Source organism: Tigriopus californicus, chromosome 12 (genome assembly GCF_007210705.1).
Source record: "Tigriopus californicus strain San Diego chromosome 12, Tcal_SD_v2.1, whole genome shotgun sequence".
Lineage (NCBI taxonomy): Eukaryota > Metazoa > Arthropoda > Copepoda > Harpacticoida > Harpacticidae > Tigriopus > Tigriopus californicus.
In genome coordinates, this window is record NC_081451.1 from 17,883,044 (window position 1) to 17,898,822 (window position 15,779).

A 15,779-nucleotide genomic window follows, 5' to 3' on the forward strand; every position below is an offset into this window, starting at 1 on the left:
CCCAGTTTCTTCTCTGTCAAGAAAACCAGGCACCGTTACGTGGTTTTTGGCTTTTTGGTCGATTAGGAAATGGATTCCAGAGGGAGAGGTACTTTCGATTTCTCGTGGAAACGAATTGCCATAGGCCAAAACCAGTAAAGCACACGGACAAATGGCAACCTCAGTGGCGGTGGTGGTGGTGGTGGTTGGTGGTGGTATGAATATGATGGTCAATATGTTCTCATGATCGATCCTAGTGCAGGTGAGAGCCTAGAATACAAGCACGCACGCACTCACGAACTAAGTAACTGACTGACTGACTGACTGATCACGGTCAAGAAAAGCTGGAGAAGACTTGAGTCACTTGACCACACTTTCACCTCCACGTTGCCTCCTCCAATGGATGGACGAATGGATGGATGGACGGATGAGTAAGTGAATGTGAGTGGGTTAGGAGAATTGAGGAGCTTGACCGTTGGTCGGTGTTGCAGAGATCTGGTTTTGCCCAGGACAAAGCTGCCAGATCCGTAGAAATGGGATGATCGTTGGTTGTCCGGAGACGAAGGATCTTTCAAGATGTTTCGGTCTTGGGATTCCGAATTGAACTAGTCTAGAGGGTCCTCAGGCACATGATATGTGATTCTTGTGTATGCCTTCTCTCGGGCAAGGACCGGTGGTTGGATGGTTGGTTGGTTGGTTGGTTGGTTGGTCGTCCTGGTTCCGAAGAGCAGCCGGCTCCATGATTCCGTCTCCTTCCTTGACGTTTGGAAGAGGAGCTCCTCTTCCAAACGAAATCAACGCACTCTCCTAAGAATGCGGTTGTAATAGCACACGGTGGGTGCATGAGTAGGAACCCACATATGTGGATTGCGACGGGGGATAGTAAAAGCTAGCACCAGGAGTAGTAGACAGAGCATAAGTGAAGTGTCGAGATTTGTATGCATAGAAAATGTTCACCGTTCCATTTCGCTCCCATGTTGGCAAAGATGTATAACCAGTGGTAGATGGAGGGAGAATTAATGTGGCCTCTACACAATTGAAATGTCATCTGAAAAGAGATAAACCGCCTAATGAACGACTCATAAGAAGCTCATTTTGGCTGAACGGGTTTCCTTCTGCAACTTCCTTTTATTATAAATTAATGAATTAATGTTCTATACGAATGCAAAAACGCACTGGGAAACAAAAACTTTATTGCACTTTTGGCTTGGGAAAACAAGGGGTTTAAAAGTTGTCCATGTTTCAAGTCTTGATAACCGTGTAACCCCGATGATTTTTGTCGCCCAACAAAAGCACATATCGAGTATCTATCAATTAGTAACCATAATAATAGACAAGATGCATAAAGTTAAAGTGGGGTTTGAAGACCAAGTTAACCGCATAAAATGAGAAGGGAGAGATGGCTGCAACCATTAATGGACATCATTCTAAAACCAATGATGGATGACCCTTGGGTTGCAGTAAACAAGCCAACAATGTTTCAGTCAACGTATACATCCTTCAGGTAAATGAATAGCTATATATTCAATAAGTAAATGGTCACGATTGTTTGTTATGGAATCAGATGGAAGGCCTCCCGCTTTGCCTGTCATCTGATAATTGGTGTCCCATTGAAAGGTAAGCCCGCTCTGTCATCACATCTGACGCTAATCATTACCTCGCCCTCAAGAATGTCCACAGGTTTGCCCATTGAAGGTGTTGAGGAAACAGCTTTAGCTACAATTAAGATATGCAGACTGTCTTGGCTTTAAACGAGGGGCAGCAAATTGCAACAAGGACGTTTTGCCGATACCCTATTTTATGAATTGATGCTCGTGCCCATTCAAGAACTTCTAGTCTTTTATAAATAAACCACTTTACTCAAAATACAGCCAGTTATCAAGTCCAGCCAACTCCATGTGGGTGAACGTGCTCATACACAAGCTCATGATACCCTACCACTTCTAGCCTTTTGGCCAAGGGTAATGAAATTTACCAGGAACATCTACCTTCACGTCAATCAAGACATTCCCAAGTCTTTTCGTCTTTTTGACAAGTCATAGTGAAGAAAATTGAATCCAGATGGAAAAAACAGATCTAGGAATGGGTTTAGTCGGGTTATGAAGACGAAGGCGGCTCTCTTGACTCGAAGGAGCTAATGTTTCAATTTTGGGTGGCACACCAACCTGCATTCCTCATATTCACGTCCAAACACATTGGGTCACACGGGCTTTCCAAGGCTCCGGCCGCATTTTTGTCCTCCATGTGCAAACTTTCATGTTCCATCTCGGCTCAAAATACATATCCCCCCACCCCACCCTCAATGAGTGACTATGGGCATAAAATTACCCTTTTCCAGCGAACCTGGGGTGAAAACTCATTCAGTTCGAGGAAGCATGAAATCCGTGCTGCCGCCATGACCTACCTGCATTGAACCCTGAACCTGTTTGTCCGTAACTGAACTACCCAGACAGTCTTGTTGCCCTCATCCAAAAGTACGACGAGGTACGTGGTGGTGGGTATAGGGAAGGAAGGCAACGGAATCGAATTCCAGGGAGGAAACCGTGCCCAAGAAGTCACCCCAGGAAGGTGTGGAGAAGACAGTGGAAGAGAGAGAGAGGCATTGGGCATTTGGGTGCGGGGAAGGAATAAGTCTGGAATGTACAACTACATAATGGCTACAGGGGAAAGAAAGCGAGTTGTGATTGGATTGGAGGCAGGAAATCCTTGGTAAGACAGGCTTCCTCCTTGTCACCTGCTCGCCACATTCGCTACTCCATGAATGTAGTACTACAAACATGTACATGAACGTGGTTGCAGGTGAGGAGGCATTTTGTCCGACCAATCCACCAACCCATCGGCCAAGAATGGAGAGAGAATGTGGTTGCACGCACGCACGCACGCACGGGTCTTCTTTCTTTCTTCTGTCCTAAATGAGTTTGAAGCAACTCGTTGAAAACAGACTTGTCGTATGGAAAAGCCAGTTTTTTGGGCGCCTTTCCATTGATGAACTAATTGATTAATGGCCGGATAAAACAGAAGCCATTCATGCACGAAGGCCTGGATGCCCCGAGAAGGTCGAGCATTGGCACGCACTTCGAGTCGACCCATGAAGAACTGCCGTAATGGTGCTTCTGCTGCTGCTGCTGATGATGATGATGGATGGATGGATCTGGCTTTCTTTGTCCACCTGGCAATCCAAGTTGCTACTATTTTTCCTATGGATTGTCTATTGGTGACAAATGTTCCCATCATCACATTTTCCTCCATGTTGATGACTTGCTAGCTGCATAATATTCCCATGTGAGGATGATCAAACAGGATATGGCCGTTTACTTCTAGGAGTTTCAAGTCAAGTTGTGCGTATGATTACGAAAGTGTTCAATAAAAAAACTTAAAAATACAAGAACCGACATTTCTGTCTACCTTGGTTTCATGCACTTGCTTGCACGCCTTTGAATCGTTCAGTGTCTCTAGGTTAGGAGATGAAAAGGGAAATAGTGTAGAAACTGAATGGCTGTGATTGAATCTTCAATGAGTTTAAGCCATCACAGTCGGCTATCATAATACTTGGTTATTCCGAAGAAAAGGCCAAAAGGGCGTGTCCTCGGAAGAAAATATTTATTCAAAACTTGTAGTTCTTAAATGGGACACCGATAACTGAAGGCGTTGCCGTCAGGATTCAAAGAGCTCTACGAATCCAAAACGTATAGTCAATGAGACGTGATTCAAAACTGCCACTAAATCCCACTGCTGACACGACTTTATGAACCAAAAGTAGAGACAATGTTACTTCAACCTGAACTACAAATTTGAATCAAATTCCCCATTTATTCCAAAATGTCTTGCTAAATCGAACAATATCATAAAAATAAGCCGGTATCATGATAACATATAGTGATAAAAATCAATTTCTTGAACTTTCAAACCCGACATAAAAAAAAAGAGAAAATCAATTTGGATTCCTGTACAGTCGGTTCCCATTCTCCAGGGGAAAAACACTCAATACTATGTACTAGGGGCCAAATTTGATTTCTTTTTTCCACCGCTTTTCCTTCATTGAACTTTGTCAATTTCTCCATAAAAAGTGATCCCGTTGCGCTGATAATTTGACTTCTGCACTCAAAATAGCGTTATTCTTCTTGGAAGCATTTATTGGCCGACTCCAATCAGAACCCGAGTGGACAAGTTCACTGGCCACGTTTCTTGCCTTTTTGAAAATTGCAAAAGTAAGTGGTGCATCCAATCATTGCTAGAAAGCCAAATTAGAATGTGCACCTGATCGGGCCCTTATCGAGGACACGTTGTCCAATGAAAGCGTATTTAAGCATATTGAGACGACGATTTTTGAAATGCCCTCGTCATTTCAGTTGTTGGACTTGGCTTGTTTGATATTTGATCATCGTCATTCTCGTTCTCATTTTCTCATTTCAGTTCGGTAGTTTGAAACAACGCCATTGCTCAGCCTACATACCACAATTCAAAGACAGGCGAACGAAATATTGAAAGTCGTCCAAATGGACATAACCCGGGCAAAGATGCGATTTCGCCACCGCTCCTCAACGGAGGCGATAAAAACGACCAGTCTTTGGGATGTGTTGGCAATAATTGCGCTGGTCTTGACCATAACCTGCCCTTGGACAGATGGGAAACGTAAGTTTCACAACTCCTACCTATAAGTATGTACATGGATCCAAAGCAAGCAATGTATCGTAGTACATATAAAGAGATGCCAAGACCAGATTTCTCGGTCAGAATCAGAGTTTTCGCCCCCAAGATTGAAGATCAAAAGCCGGCCAGTCGCGTAACAGGTTGTTGAGTCAGGGCCAGTTGAGAGCTAAATGTAGGCGAACCTACACAGACCCTTGCTTCAGATGCAAGTGGTCATGAGTCATGCCTCAAAGCCCAAAGGGCCGTCAAACGTGAGATTTAGCAGTAAATTCTGATTCATCGAAAAGAAAGTTGGGTAAAAACGTGTTCACTTTGGATATGATTACCCTTGAACAAGTCGTCTGTTCACTTCAAAGCCCTCTGACCACTTTATTTGTTTTGGCAGCATTCCCGGCTTGGGTGCCTGGCGAAGGGGCCGCGGTGTGCGCCAAGTTCCAGTACTATTATGGTCCCAATTGCTTCCACGATCAAGTGCGGATCCTGTACAAAAGAGTCGATCGGCGACGAGGCATCCGGAAGTTACAGGGTGAGTTGCAAGGCACGGCCAGGGTGATGCAATACCATAATTTCAAGTCACGAAATGAGCCATCAATCCAAAGCGTTGCTAAGAATGGGCGCCGTGTAAAACTGTCACGACCCAAAAACAAATTTCACTCGTTAACCGTTCCTCCTTTCGTGCCCTTTTTGCAAGGTTAGTTCATTATTTTGTGGAATTGATTGCGCAGTATTAGTATTAGTATTAGTAGTAGTAGTAGTAGTAGTAGTAGTAGTAGTAGTAGTAGTAGTAGTAGTAGTAGTAGTAGTAGCAACATCGGTGGACAGATCTTGTCGGACCTGTGTTGCAATTCAAATTATCACATTTTCATGCAATTATTATCATTTGAAATCAGACTTAGTGTAATTGTAATTAGCTGAATTTGATAAAAGTAATTGCCACCAGTTTGCTCCAGTAAAAGGCATTCATACATGTAGATATAGTGTTTGATTGTGACTTTATGACTGGATGTATTGTTTATACCACTTAGGAAGACAGTGTGAGTTTAGAGCAAAGGTCAGCTGAAATAGAGAAAAGCACAAAAATAGAATTCGGAAATCTCACACGAAGTCAAAATATGAGAGCAAAAAGGCTTTTCATCTAATTTCTTTTATGTTCGGGTGTTTGCGTAAAATAGCATTAATTACATTTGTTTGATCGTTGAATATAACTAACTACCACTTGTAGCCACATTGTGTATCCAGAAACAAAGAGAAAAGAGCAGAGGAAAAAAAAGGAAACTTAAAAACACAATAAGACCACAAAAAGTGTGTAGTCAAGGTGCGATCAGTAACATTATAATAATGGTTGTGATCTTTAGGCGACTCTCAGTAGGTGGTCAGAATGATGAACTAACTGACTAGAATGTGATATCATAGCAAGAATGACTCGAGTTGGATCAGTGCACATGCAAAAAGTGAAGAAGGGAATCGGAGACAATACCTAAACAGTTAGGAAGATGTTAGTGATGAAAATGTTGGTTATCTCAATACAGTTGTTGGGGAGCCACAGCCAGACTGAACAGATCCTTTGCCCCGTGACCGCCGGCTCTCCGAAAGGATGTCGGACCAAGGACACTAGGATGATATCATAAGAGATGAGAAATGAGAATTAATGACACGCTTGAAGATAAATATTGAGTCGCCACAGCGAATTTTGATACATAGAGTAGTCCACGGGTCAATGGTTGAATGAGTTACATCACAGGTCCTCAAACACAAGCTACCAAGATATTCATTTCAGCGGAACTCCCGAGTCGCTAGACTTGATTCGTCAGCAACCAAAATAAGAAAGGGGTCGCTCAACCAAGATGAAGGTTTCTAATTACAAGGCGATTTGAAATTGCCTTGAAAGAGCCACCACACCTGATCGACAATCAAGTGGCGACATTTCAATAGGGCACATCCCAAACATCAAATTTTTATAGGGTATTTGAAAACCCATCTTTTGGCAGATATTTCATTGCAAAATGAGACCTCGCCAAGGCTATGACAGTGATGAGGTCGTTGTCGTTTTTGGTTTATGAAAAGTTGTGTAATGATTAGCACCTTTCGACCTTGAGAAAGGAAAAGGAAGGGAATAAAAAAAGGGAACAAACAAAAGGAAAGGGCCTGAGGATGAACAGGCCCTGCAATTTGCTCGTTTTATTGCAGAACGACTAATGGGACAAATGTAGGTGATATGAAAATATGTAAAAATGAAAGGTCCCAACCGATTCGAAAGCGTGTGGCAAAAGTTAGGTTTGAGCTAAATGGCAACCCTGGTTTGACTGAAGAACAATCAGGGTTTCATTAATGGGTGTGCACTTGGAAGGCTCCATTTGCCACGTGGGTGGCGTCACTAAATATAATACGGCAGGGGTCACCCTGTGAGGAAAGGCTGCGAAATGAGGGAATTTGGGTTTTATTTTTAGCAATATATCTGGGAATAAACGTAACAGCCCCAGTAAAAAAAGCATCCAAATTGTGGAAAAATGTCAAAAGATGCAACATGGTTGTGAACTTGAGCAAGAAATTGAGTACAAGAACTAGTCGGTTTGCTTGCTTCCTGAGGTGGCCATATCTGCATTTTAGGACATTGGGTTATATTTTGATCCTTCAGGTTTCCCACCTGCCGCTAGTAATGTCAAATCTCAATGAAAATTGAAATTGGTAACTCAATTTGATCCCATCAGTTGAATGCACTAGTCCCTTGTTTGTGTAACAATGATAACCTTTTCATTTACCACATCATTGTAGGTGCAACTATCCAGGGACACTAAAGCAAGGAAACGCCACTTTTTGTGATCACCAAGCCTTTCGCGCCAAGTTAGGCTGGGGACCCTGGATGCAGACCAGGGTCTCTCGTTAGGCCTAAACTTTTGGCGTTGGAATTTTGAATGTCAATTATTTGTGTAGCTATTGTACAAAATTTGTGAGTGTTATCATTCTTGTAACCATTGATGGTATGTGCTTCAAACAAGGCGTGTAAATTGACTTAAACTGACTTCTAGCGTGTCTTGACGAACAATTACTGAAAAATAGTAATTAGGTGTCCTTGATTAAGCAGGAGTTTGCTCTAAACACGAGTCACTAGTTTTTTGCCATTAATAATGCTTGGAGAAAGCTGTTTTATGAACATATCGTCCAAATGGCCCAACTTAAAAAAAAAACTTGGCGGGCAAAGAAAAGCCTTGTCGTTTGCTCTCTTTAAAGTCCCTGAACTAGCCAAGTTAAGGCATCTGAAAACTGGAGGAGGTTCATTCCTTCCGCAGCACCCATATGTACAACACGATTTGGTTCCATGTCAATAGCTGATTTGGATCAACACTTCTTCACTAGTCTAGAAATTGTGCTTGCCCCGTTTGATTTTGAAGGATAATTTGTGAGGCTCTGATTTTCAGGCATCAATAAACGGTAGCATTTATCGCATCCTCTACCATTTGTATATCCTCAATCTGAGCAGAACCTTTAGACTGACGACGACCAACTTTAGTTCTGAGAAGACAAAATATGAATTTTCTTTTGGAATGGAAGCAGGTGGCAAGTTTCCCTCACTGATGGTGCAGTTGGTGGTCGAAATCCCAGTGCGATTTATATAGCAATAACTAACGGTGAAGCTCACTTTTCATTTACTTTCAGTGGCTTGCGACCTTCTGACACGAGCATTGGGCAATTGCTTAAAGTACTTCAACGAGCTCTGCTCAGAGGACCATTTGAGCACGGGCAGAGGCGATTTCACTTCAGCCTCCATCAGTAAGCATACTTAATGGGTCTGGGTTGCAATCGGAATTGTATGGGTCATTAGAATTAACTACATTTGAGCCAATCTATTGTCGAACCTTGATTTAACTATATCTTTGCTGCTTAGCAAATATTTACTTCTTAGTTGTATGATTACCGGATGGTGGCCGTTGACTAGCTATTTATTGATCGTTTGTGGAGGTATTTATGATAAGGGAAAATGTCTATGGCGAGTATGATGGTGGGAGCATGAGTAGAGGTAAATGTAAATTGATATCGGTGACCAGAATATAACAGTGGTAAGTCCTGATTTAATAATATTCCGATAATTTTGACAATTTCATTTACTGGTTAATAATGATTTCAACCACCCAATGATTCCTGACCTCACTCTCCTCCACGGTGTCCATGTCCCCAAGAATAGCATCCAGTCGTGCGATGCTGGCGTCATCAAGAATTTCAAAGGGCTCTGCAGGTCCAAGCTCAGTGAGAGGATCTTGGAGCAGCTACCAACGAGGAAAGATGCTATTGACATCGCCATGCTTGATGCCATCCACATGCTGGCCCGTGTCTCCAAGCAGTCAAGCCGTTGATTGTCCCAAACCTACTCAAGAGGGCCCTCACATCTGAGAAGGACAATTACCCTACCCTGTTCATGCCTTGGCTGATGTCCCTGTTCCCCACATGGTCGCGGAGAAGATCCAGGAGATGCTCATAGAAGGGACAATGAGGAGGATGGGGAGGAAGAAGAAGATATCGAGGAGGCCAAGTTAAGCAATGCCAAAGTCATCCACCGGGAGGCTCTCGAGGCCGCAGAGGGGGCGCAAACATACTTGTGTTATCGCAGCCTCCGTAGAGTAGAAAATCAGTGCATTATTGAGTTCGGGGCTTTCAGCCCAGAAGAGCATTACAACTTTCTTTTGATCAGTAGTACCAATCAAGTACATGTCTGTATGCCAAAAAACGAGAAAAGAAAATGCCAAATATTGGCAAGATAACGTTTAGTACGGTTTTGCCAAGTTTGGATTTAACGATATGTTCTCCGCATGACGGACAATGTCGTTAAATCCAGGCCTCTCTAGTAGAAGAGTACAAGCATGAAAAGCGACCCCTGACGAGCGCAGCCTCCAAGTCCGAGAAGTCAAATTTTATAACGAAGGAAAATACCCAGAACCAGTTTTAGGTGACAATGCATGTTCTAATCCTTCCCACGACCTTTTTCAAAAGGAGAGGCAATGTCATGTAGAGTCTTGCTCCGATGTTTTTTTTTCTTGCTCATTCGTTTGTATTTGGAGCCATTCAAAAAGTATATTCAGATATCGACGGAAAGTCCAAGTAAAACACCCAACTTCAAACGGCGTTGTCAATAAACGGATGTAAGATTCGTTGTCGGACGAAAAGGGTTGCCAAAGAAGACTTTAGCTTGGCGTTGACATAAAATAAAAGTAACTAGCACATCCAATAACATCAAATGCCCGTAAACCATGATTTGGGCAATTTTCACAAAAACTCAGTGCTAAGAATTTACATTTACATGGCCAATCAGGCCAATCTTGACCAATCCAAAATAGCCTCACTTGTAATTCATTTTTGAAAAAAAAGAAAAAAAACACCGTAGCAAGACTCTACATGACATTTTGAAAAAAAATAAATTTGAAAAAAGAGTCGTCGGCAGGATTAGAGCACGCATTGTCGCCTAAAATGGTTCCGATTATTTTCCTTTGTTATAAAATTTGTCTTCTTGGATCTTGGAGGCTGCGCCCGTCAGGGGTCGCTTTTGATGCTTGTACTCTTGTACTATGTAGAGAGCCCTGCCTTAGTGGATTATATCACCTTGAACGGCAGACCTCGAACCCAAAATGGGACATCCCAATGTATATTGAAAAACCCTGTCAAATAATAATCCAATGAGATTCAGACTCGCAATAAGGATTTTTAAAAAAACTAGAAATTTAAATCGAAGTTTGGCTGTACTCCTAAGTTTGTATAAGGTGCAAAGAAAACGTATGAGATCATCAACTTTGAGAAATGCGAACATAATTCCAATGGCATACGTCGAGATCTCGTTCTAATGTTTGACACTAGGGTGAGCTAGAGAGGATATGTCCCAACAAAGCGAAAAGCTGCATGGCGTAGAACCGGAAGGTACGGGGAGAACGAAACGCCTCACCCAGGCACCCAGGCATGTTTCATTCAGCTTTTCTCATTATTGAAGCCTACTCTCCAAGACCACTTGAACCTGATATTGATGGAAAGCTTCACATAAGCAATAGTAACTTCAAGCAATTTGGCGACAACTTCTTCAGGTGGACCAGATTTAGGAGAAGACTCTGAGATTTGGGAGCTTGTAGGAACACAATTTCCAAATCAGCCACATTTTTGGGCCCGTTGTAGCCTATTTAATGAATAGATTTTGATTGGCAATATAGCTTCTTGTCGCGCAAACTAAAACTTGTTTTCAAACAATACATGAGTCTGGGGTTGTCTCGAGCTGATCATTGTGTCATACTGGGTTTCTAGTCCCTCTTCCCCCGCGACCACTGACGGCCAAGTAATCCCTGACTTGTGCCATTCTGACTTGACATTGCAGGTCCGGCTTCTCGAGCAGCTTTGGCGGATTTTCGATCCAATTGGCAACACGAATACCCTCACTTAAACATCAATCAGTGTGTCGCCTACGGAGGTACAGTATAAATTCATCAGTGAGCAGCAAACAGGTCTTTATCACTCTTCGTCGGAATTTATAATCTATATCCGTCCTTATTGGTGAAATTCAGGGTGGCTACCAGTTAGGTTTGTTTGAAATCAAGTAGGACCGAAAACCGGCCGTAAACTACCAAAGGGGAATTGGAGGACATGAGTCAACTCACATGAGACATCCGCTTTTTAGTTCCTGGGATGAACTTGTCGTAATAGCGTCCCAATAGGCAATTGCTTCAAGAACCCTACCCACAACTTTGAAACCTCATTTACAGACCTTGAATAACAAGGTTTCCTTTTCAACCGAAATCGGTGTTTCTAAGTTGAAAAATGCGAAAAAATGCGAAAATGCAAACAAAGGCGTAAAAGTAAGGAATGAATAGTTGTTTTAAGCCTCCTCCACTACGTTTTTTTCTGTTATAAAATGCGTGACACACGATTGGATTTTTTTCACAAGGTTTTTCAATGATTTTTTTATTTTATTCACAAGAAATCAGAAAGCCTTTCATGTAACTTTTCACTTTTAGACAATTTTTTTAATTGACACGAATGATAAGGTACATAATTCCTTCTTGTTTTGGAGCACGCTGAGAACAGTCTCATTTTAGTTTGCTGCTGTTCTTATCTCCCAGGAATTTCGAACCAAGGTGTGACTTCCTCTGTTGCTCCTTGGTTGCTCTGCACGTGTAGTGTTCGTGGTGTTTGTGTGTGGGTGAATGAATGGGAATTGCCATTCATTCACTCAATTATGTTAAGACGTAATTACTTTAAAACCTTTTTGGTTAATTACCAAATTGTTATGTGCAGAATTCATAGTTCTTTAGCTTGATTGTCTTTGTTATTGATAGTCATCAATCTTTGACCACTAGTGTATTGATTGCATTTTTGTTAGATCAACTTGTTGCGCTTATTTCTGTGTTTTTGTGTTTTTTTTCCTAGTTTACGTTTGTTCTTGATTCCTTGCTTTTCTCTGTCCCTTAATTCTTGTTTGACATCTCCATGTTAGATTTGTATTTTTAGTTTGATGTGCAGTAGGGTAGGGAGGAGAAGAGGGAGGGAGGAAGCTAAATGGGTTAAGGACGGGGGTGGGTGGAATTAGGTTTAGAAATAGGGACAGCTTTAAAACTTCGAATAGGAGCTATCCTATTTCTTGGCTTTCTTTGCGTCCCTTCTACGTGGACGGAAGTACACCGTACATTAAAGCACGTCTTGAGTCTCATGGACTGACGGCACTTGAATGTTTGAAAAAAAGGACAATCTACCTTCGATCACCCCTTCTTCCCATTGTACTTCTCAAGGCAGAATTTGAGAAGTTTTTGACACCATTTAGGGTGGTCAAACTTACAGCCTTTTCCTTCTTCAGGACAAGGCTGCTTTTGGTAAAAAGGAAAGACCGTTTTCTCTACAACTGTCTTTTCCTGCTCTATTTGAAGAGGAACTACTACTTCAACCTCTACATTGGTCAAATCGATCGACTTCTCAACTACTGGGTGAGCCAGAAGCACCCTGGTTTGATTGACCCGAGCAACTAAAGCCTCTAGAATAAAGGGCTTATTGACTATGGAAGGATCCTTCCCTGCCAAGACCAAGACCAAACATTATCTAGCCTCTTTGCTGACTTTCAGCGAGAGCAAGAGAACAAGAAAAAGAAAACTAAAAAGGCTTGAGACATCGGATAGCAACGCAAAGCAGCACTGAACTACCTGACATCAAACTGAACATACCAATCTAGGATGGAGATAGTAATCAAGAGAAAAAAGACAGAGAAAAGCAAGTAATCAAGGACCCTAACTTTAATGAAAACCAGAAAAGGACACAAATTAGTCAAAAAAAATTAACTAACCAAAATACAATTAATGCAAACTGAACATTAATATCTAACTATCATTGAGCAATACAAGCAAAGCAATCAGCTATCAATGCTACAGGGGAATAATTCGAAAATAATCATACTACATTACAGCATCAAATAAAGCCTGGTAAAGTTGAACAGACATGTAAATGAGCAATGAACTTTTTAGGTTTAAAGTGATTACGTCTAAACTAGGAGCCGTGAAAAAACAAACCAAAATTGAATGAATAAATGGTGGTTCCCATTCATTCACCCACACACAAACACCACGAACACTACACGTACACAGCAACCAAGGAGCAAGAGAGGGAGTTACACGTTTGTTCGAAATTCCTGTGAGATGGCATTTAAAACTAGCAACAGTCTGATGATAATTAATTAAGTGACAAAAGCAATTGACACAGGTCTGTCTGAATTGTCAAATGAACCGAAATTTTGTGCACCAACGTCTGCTCTTAGGGAGTCTCGTTGCGACACATGTGGATGAATCAAAGCACATTGGACCGACATTTATTTGGAATGGTGAAATGCTATTTTGCACGTCAACCCATTTTTGTCCTTGTGTGCCGCAGTCTCGAGAGGTTGAGAGTATTCTCTTGTGTTGCTTCACCGTACAAATTGGAAGGCCTGGCTAGACCCTTCACTCACCCGTTATTGTGCATAATCTTATCATTAGTGCTATGATGATAAGTTTACTTTAGTTCGTCAATTTCATCCAATTTCAGGATTGTGCGAGCATCCAAAGCAGCTCGAGTATTGCGGCATTGGTTCCCGAAATGGTGGAAATGTCCTGTGGCTGGTTTTAGCATCCATGATTCAATACACATATCTACACGTGTAACCAGCATTATTGTTTATTCATATGGCAACGATAATATGCCAAAAACAAGGAACGGAAGCGGCAAGAGAAGTAGTTAAAGTCGTTGTGGCAATAGTAATCGCGTATCTTAAACGCACATCACCGCATCTTGCATGTAGCTGAGTTTGAAGCCCTTGTCCATAACAGTAGCCTCGTTTATGGCGCCTGCAAATTCGAAGTCATCCGAAATAAACCGAACGGAAAAGGGAATAGTGGTGGCTGAAACGGAAAAAGCAATGGGAAAGCTGTTATTTCTCCTTTATTGGTTCAGTATTGAGGGTGACGAAAATCGAGTCCCGACCAGGAGCTAATTTCATTATTTGAAGCCTGTCTTTTGAGAACCTTATCATGATGAATGAGTCTCATTTTTTAAGGAATTCATTTCAAATTTGCAATTAGACATTAATATACGGGGGAAGTATTTGATTCTAAGAGCCGGAGAGATGCTTATTGATATCCCAAGGATATTTTCCGATGTTAAGAGCAAAATTGATGAGAAGTTTCACTGAATTTATGCAACAGTATTACTATGCTCGCTGGTTCTTGCTCCTGTTTTATCCTACCTGATGCGTTGCATCTTGGATCAGGGCAAGTTTCCCTCTTCTCTGAAGCTAGCTTAAGTTGTTCCAATTTTCAAAGGGGGAGATAAGTCGCTCCCAAGTAACTATAGGTCGATTCCTTTCACTTCGAATTTTGCGAAGGTGTTGGAGAAGATCATAAAGTCCAAACTTGTTGAATTTTTGAATTTCTTGAAGTCAATGAAGTCCTTCCTACTAGCTAGCACGGGTTCCGAGCACATTTTAGCACGGCTGTCCAACTCATTGAGCATTTAGAGCAAGTGATTGAGGGACTGGAAGGACACAAGTCAGTTGATGTTGTCTATCTTGATTTTGCCAAGGCCCTCGATAAAGTCGATCATGGCCTTTTGTTAAACAGACTTCGCGACATTGGGATCCAAGCTAAGGTTCTCAATTAGATATGAAGTTTTATTCATGGTAGGAAGCAAATCGTTAGGATTGAAAGGTTTCTTAGTGACATACATGATGTCAAGTCGGGTGTTCCCCAGGGTTCCATCTTAAGGCCCCTCCTTTTTAAAATATTCGTTGCCTCGCTTCAAAAGCTTAGTATTACTGCCAGTCTCTCTTGTTATGTTGTCGATACAAAGTTAGTTCCTGGTTGAAATGATTCCACTGGCCTTGCAAAGGACTTAGATCGAGTCTACTCTTGGGTAACTGAGAGTAATATGGCCCTGAACGGAATGAAATTCCGCTCAATGACATTTGGGTCAACTCCTTTAAATACTCCACTCGTAGATAATGGAGGTAAAGATAATGATCAGGTCTCATCTATGAAAGATCTAGGTGTAGTCCTCCAAAATAATGGAAAGTTCGATGAGCATATCCAGTTGAAGGTGGGTAAGGCTTTTCAAATGTGTGGTTGGAAGTATCGCACGTTTAGTCCAGAGATAGCATCACGATGCTAACTCTGTACAAATGGATTTATCAGCCACATCTTGAATATGCTTCACCTATTTGGGCTCCCATGAGTTCAGCAGGTGGCAAAAATTCGAACAAGTCCAAATATGTTTCACTAGGAACATCACAGGAATGAGAGAGCTCTCATATTGGGAGAGGCTAAAAAGGTTGGGACTGTCCAGTGTTCAGACAAGATACGAAAGGTACTTTTCAAACGCATCCATGAGCTTTGTCGAACCCAGGATTTAGGGTCAATTCTGGTGACCGTAGAGGCTTAATATGTTTTTGAGAGCACCTTCAAGCCCTCGAGAATCCAGGCTAGTTGGAACAATATGTCCATATCTCTTCTTTCTCGGGCTCCTTCATTGTTTAATTTGCTTCCCTCTGATATTCGGTAGGGAATACGTAGGCCTTGTTGATCCGGTATCATCTTTTTTTCAAGTCAGACTTGGACAAATTTTTAGACAGCATTCGAGATCACCCTACATTCAAGGACTAGCTCGGTCCC

The 15,779-nt window shown here is 41.9% G+C and overlaps 2 protein-coding genes across 3 annotated transcripts in view; one reads left to right on the forward strand and one right to left on the reverse strand.

Annotated features, from left to right (window-relative positions):
- Positions 1 to 4,354: 4,354 nt before the first annotated feature.
- Positions 4,355 to 13,802, forward strand: LOC131892224 (uncharacterized). 2 transcript variants are annotated; one of them, XM_059242009.1, is made up of 5 exons: positions 4,357 to 4,611; positions 5,015 to 5,155; positions 8,284 to 8,397; positions 10,976 to 11,068; positions 13,663 to 13,802. In XM_059242009.1, the coding sequence occupies exons 1-5, from the start codon at positions 4,476 to 4,478 to the stop codon at positions 13,776 to 13,778; spliced, it is 600 nt and encodes a 199-aa protein (XP_059097992.1). In that variant the 5' UTR covers positions 4,357 to 4,475; the 3' UTR covers positions 13,779 to 13,802. The 2 variants fall into 2 exon arrangements, with proteins under 2 accessions (XP_059097994.1, XP_059097992.1); XM_059242011.1 differs by lacking the exon at positions 8,284 to 8,397 and having other exon boundaries at positions 4,355 to 4,611.
- Positions 13,776 to 15,779, reverse strand: part of LOC131892220 (uncharacterized) — a 9,900-nt gene continuing 7,896 nt past the window's right edge. Inside the window, exon 10 of the mRNA XM_059242006.1 lies at positions 13,776 to 14,015. Coding sequence (XP_059097989.1) covers positions 13,885 to 14,015 — 131 coding nt within the window. The 3' untranslated portion in view covers positions 13,776 to 13,884. The remainder of the gene's footprint in view (positions 14,016 to 15,779) is intronic.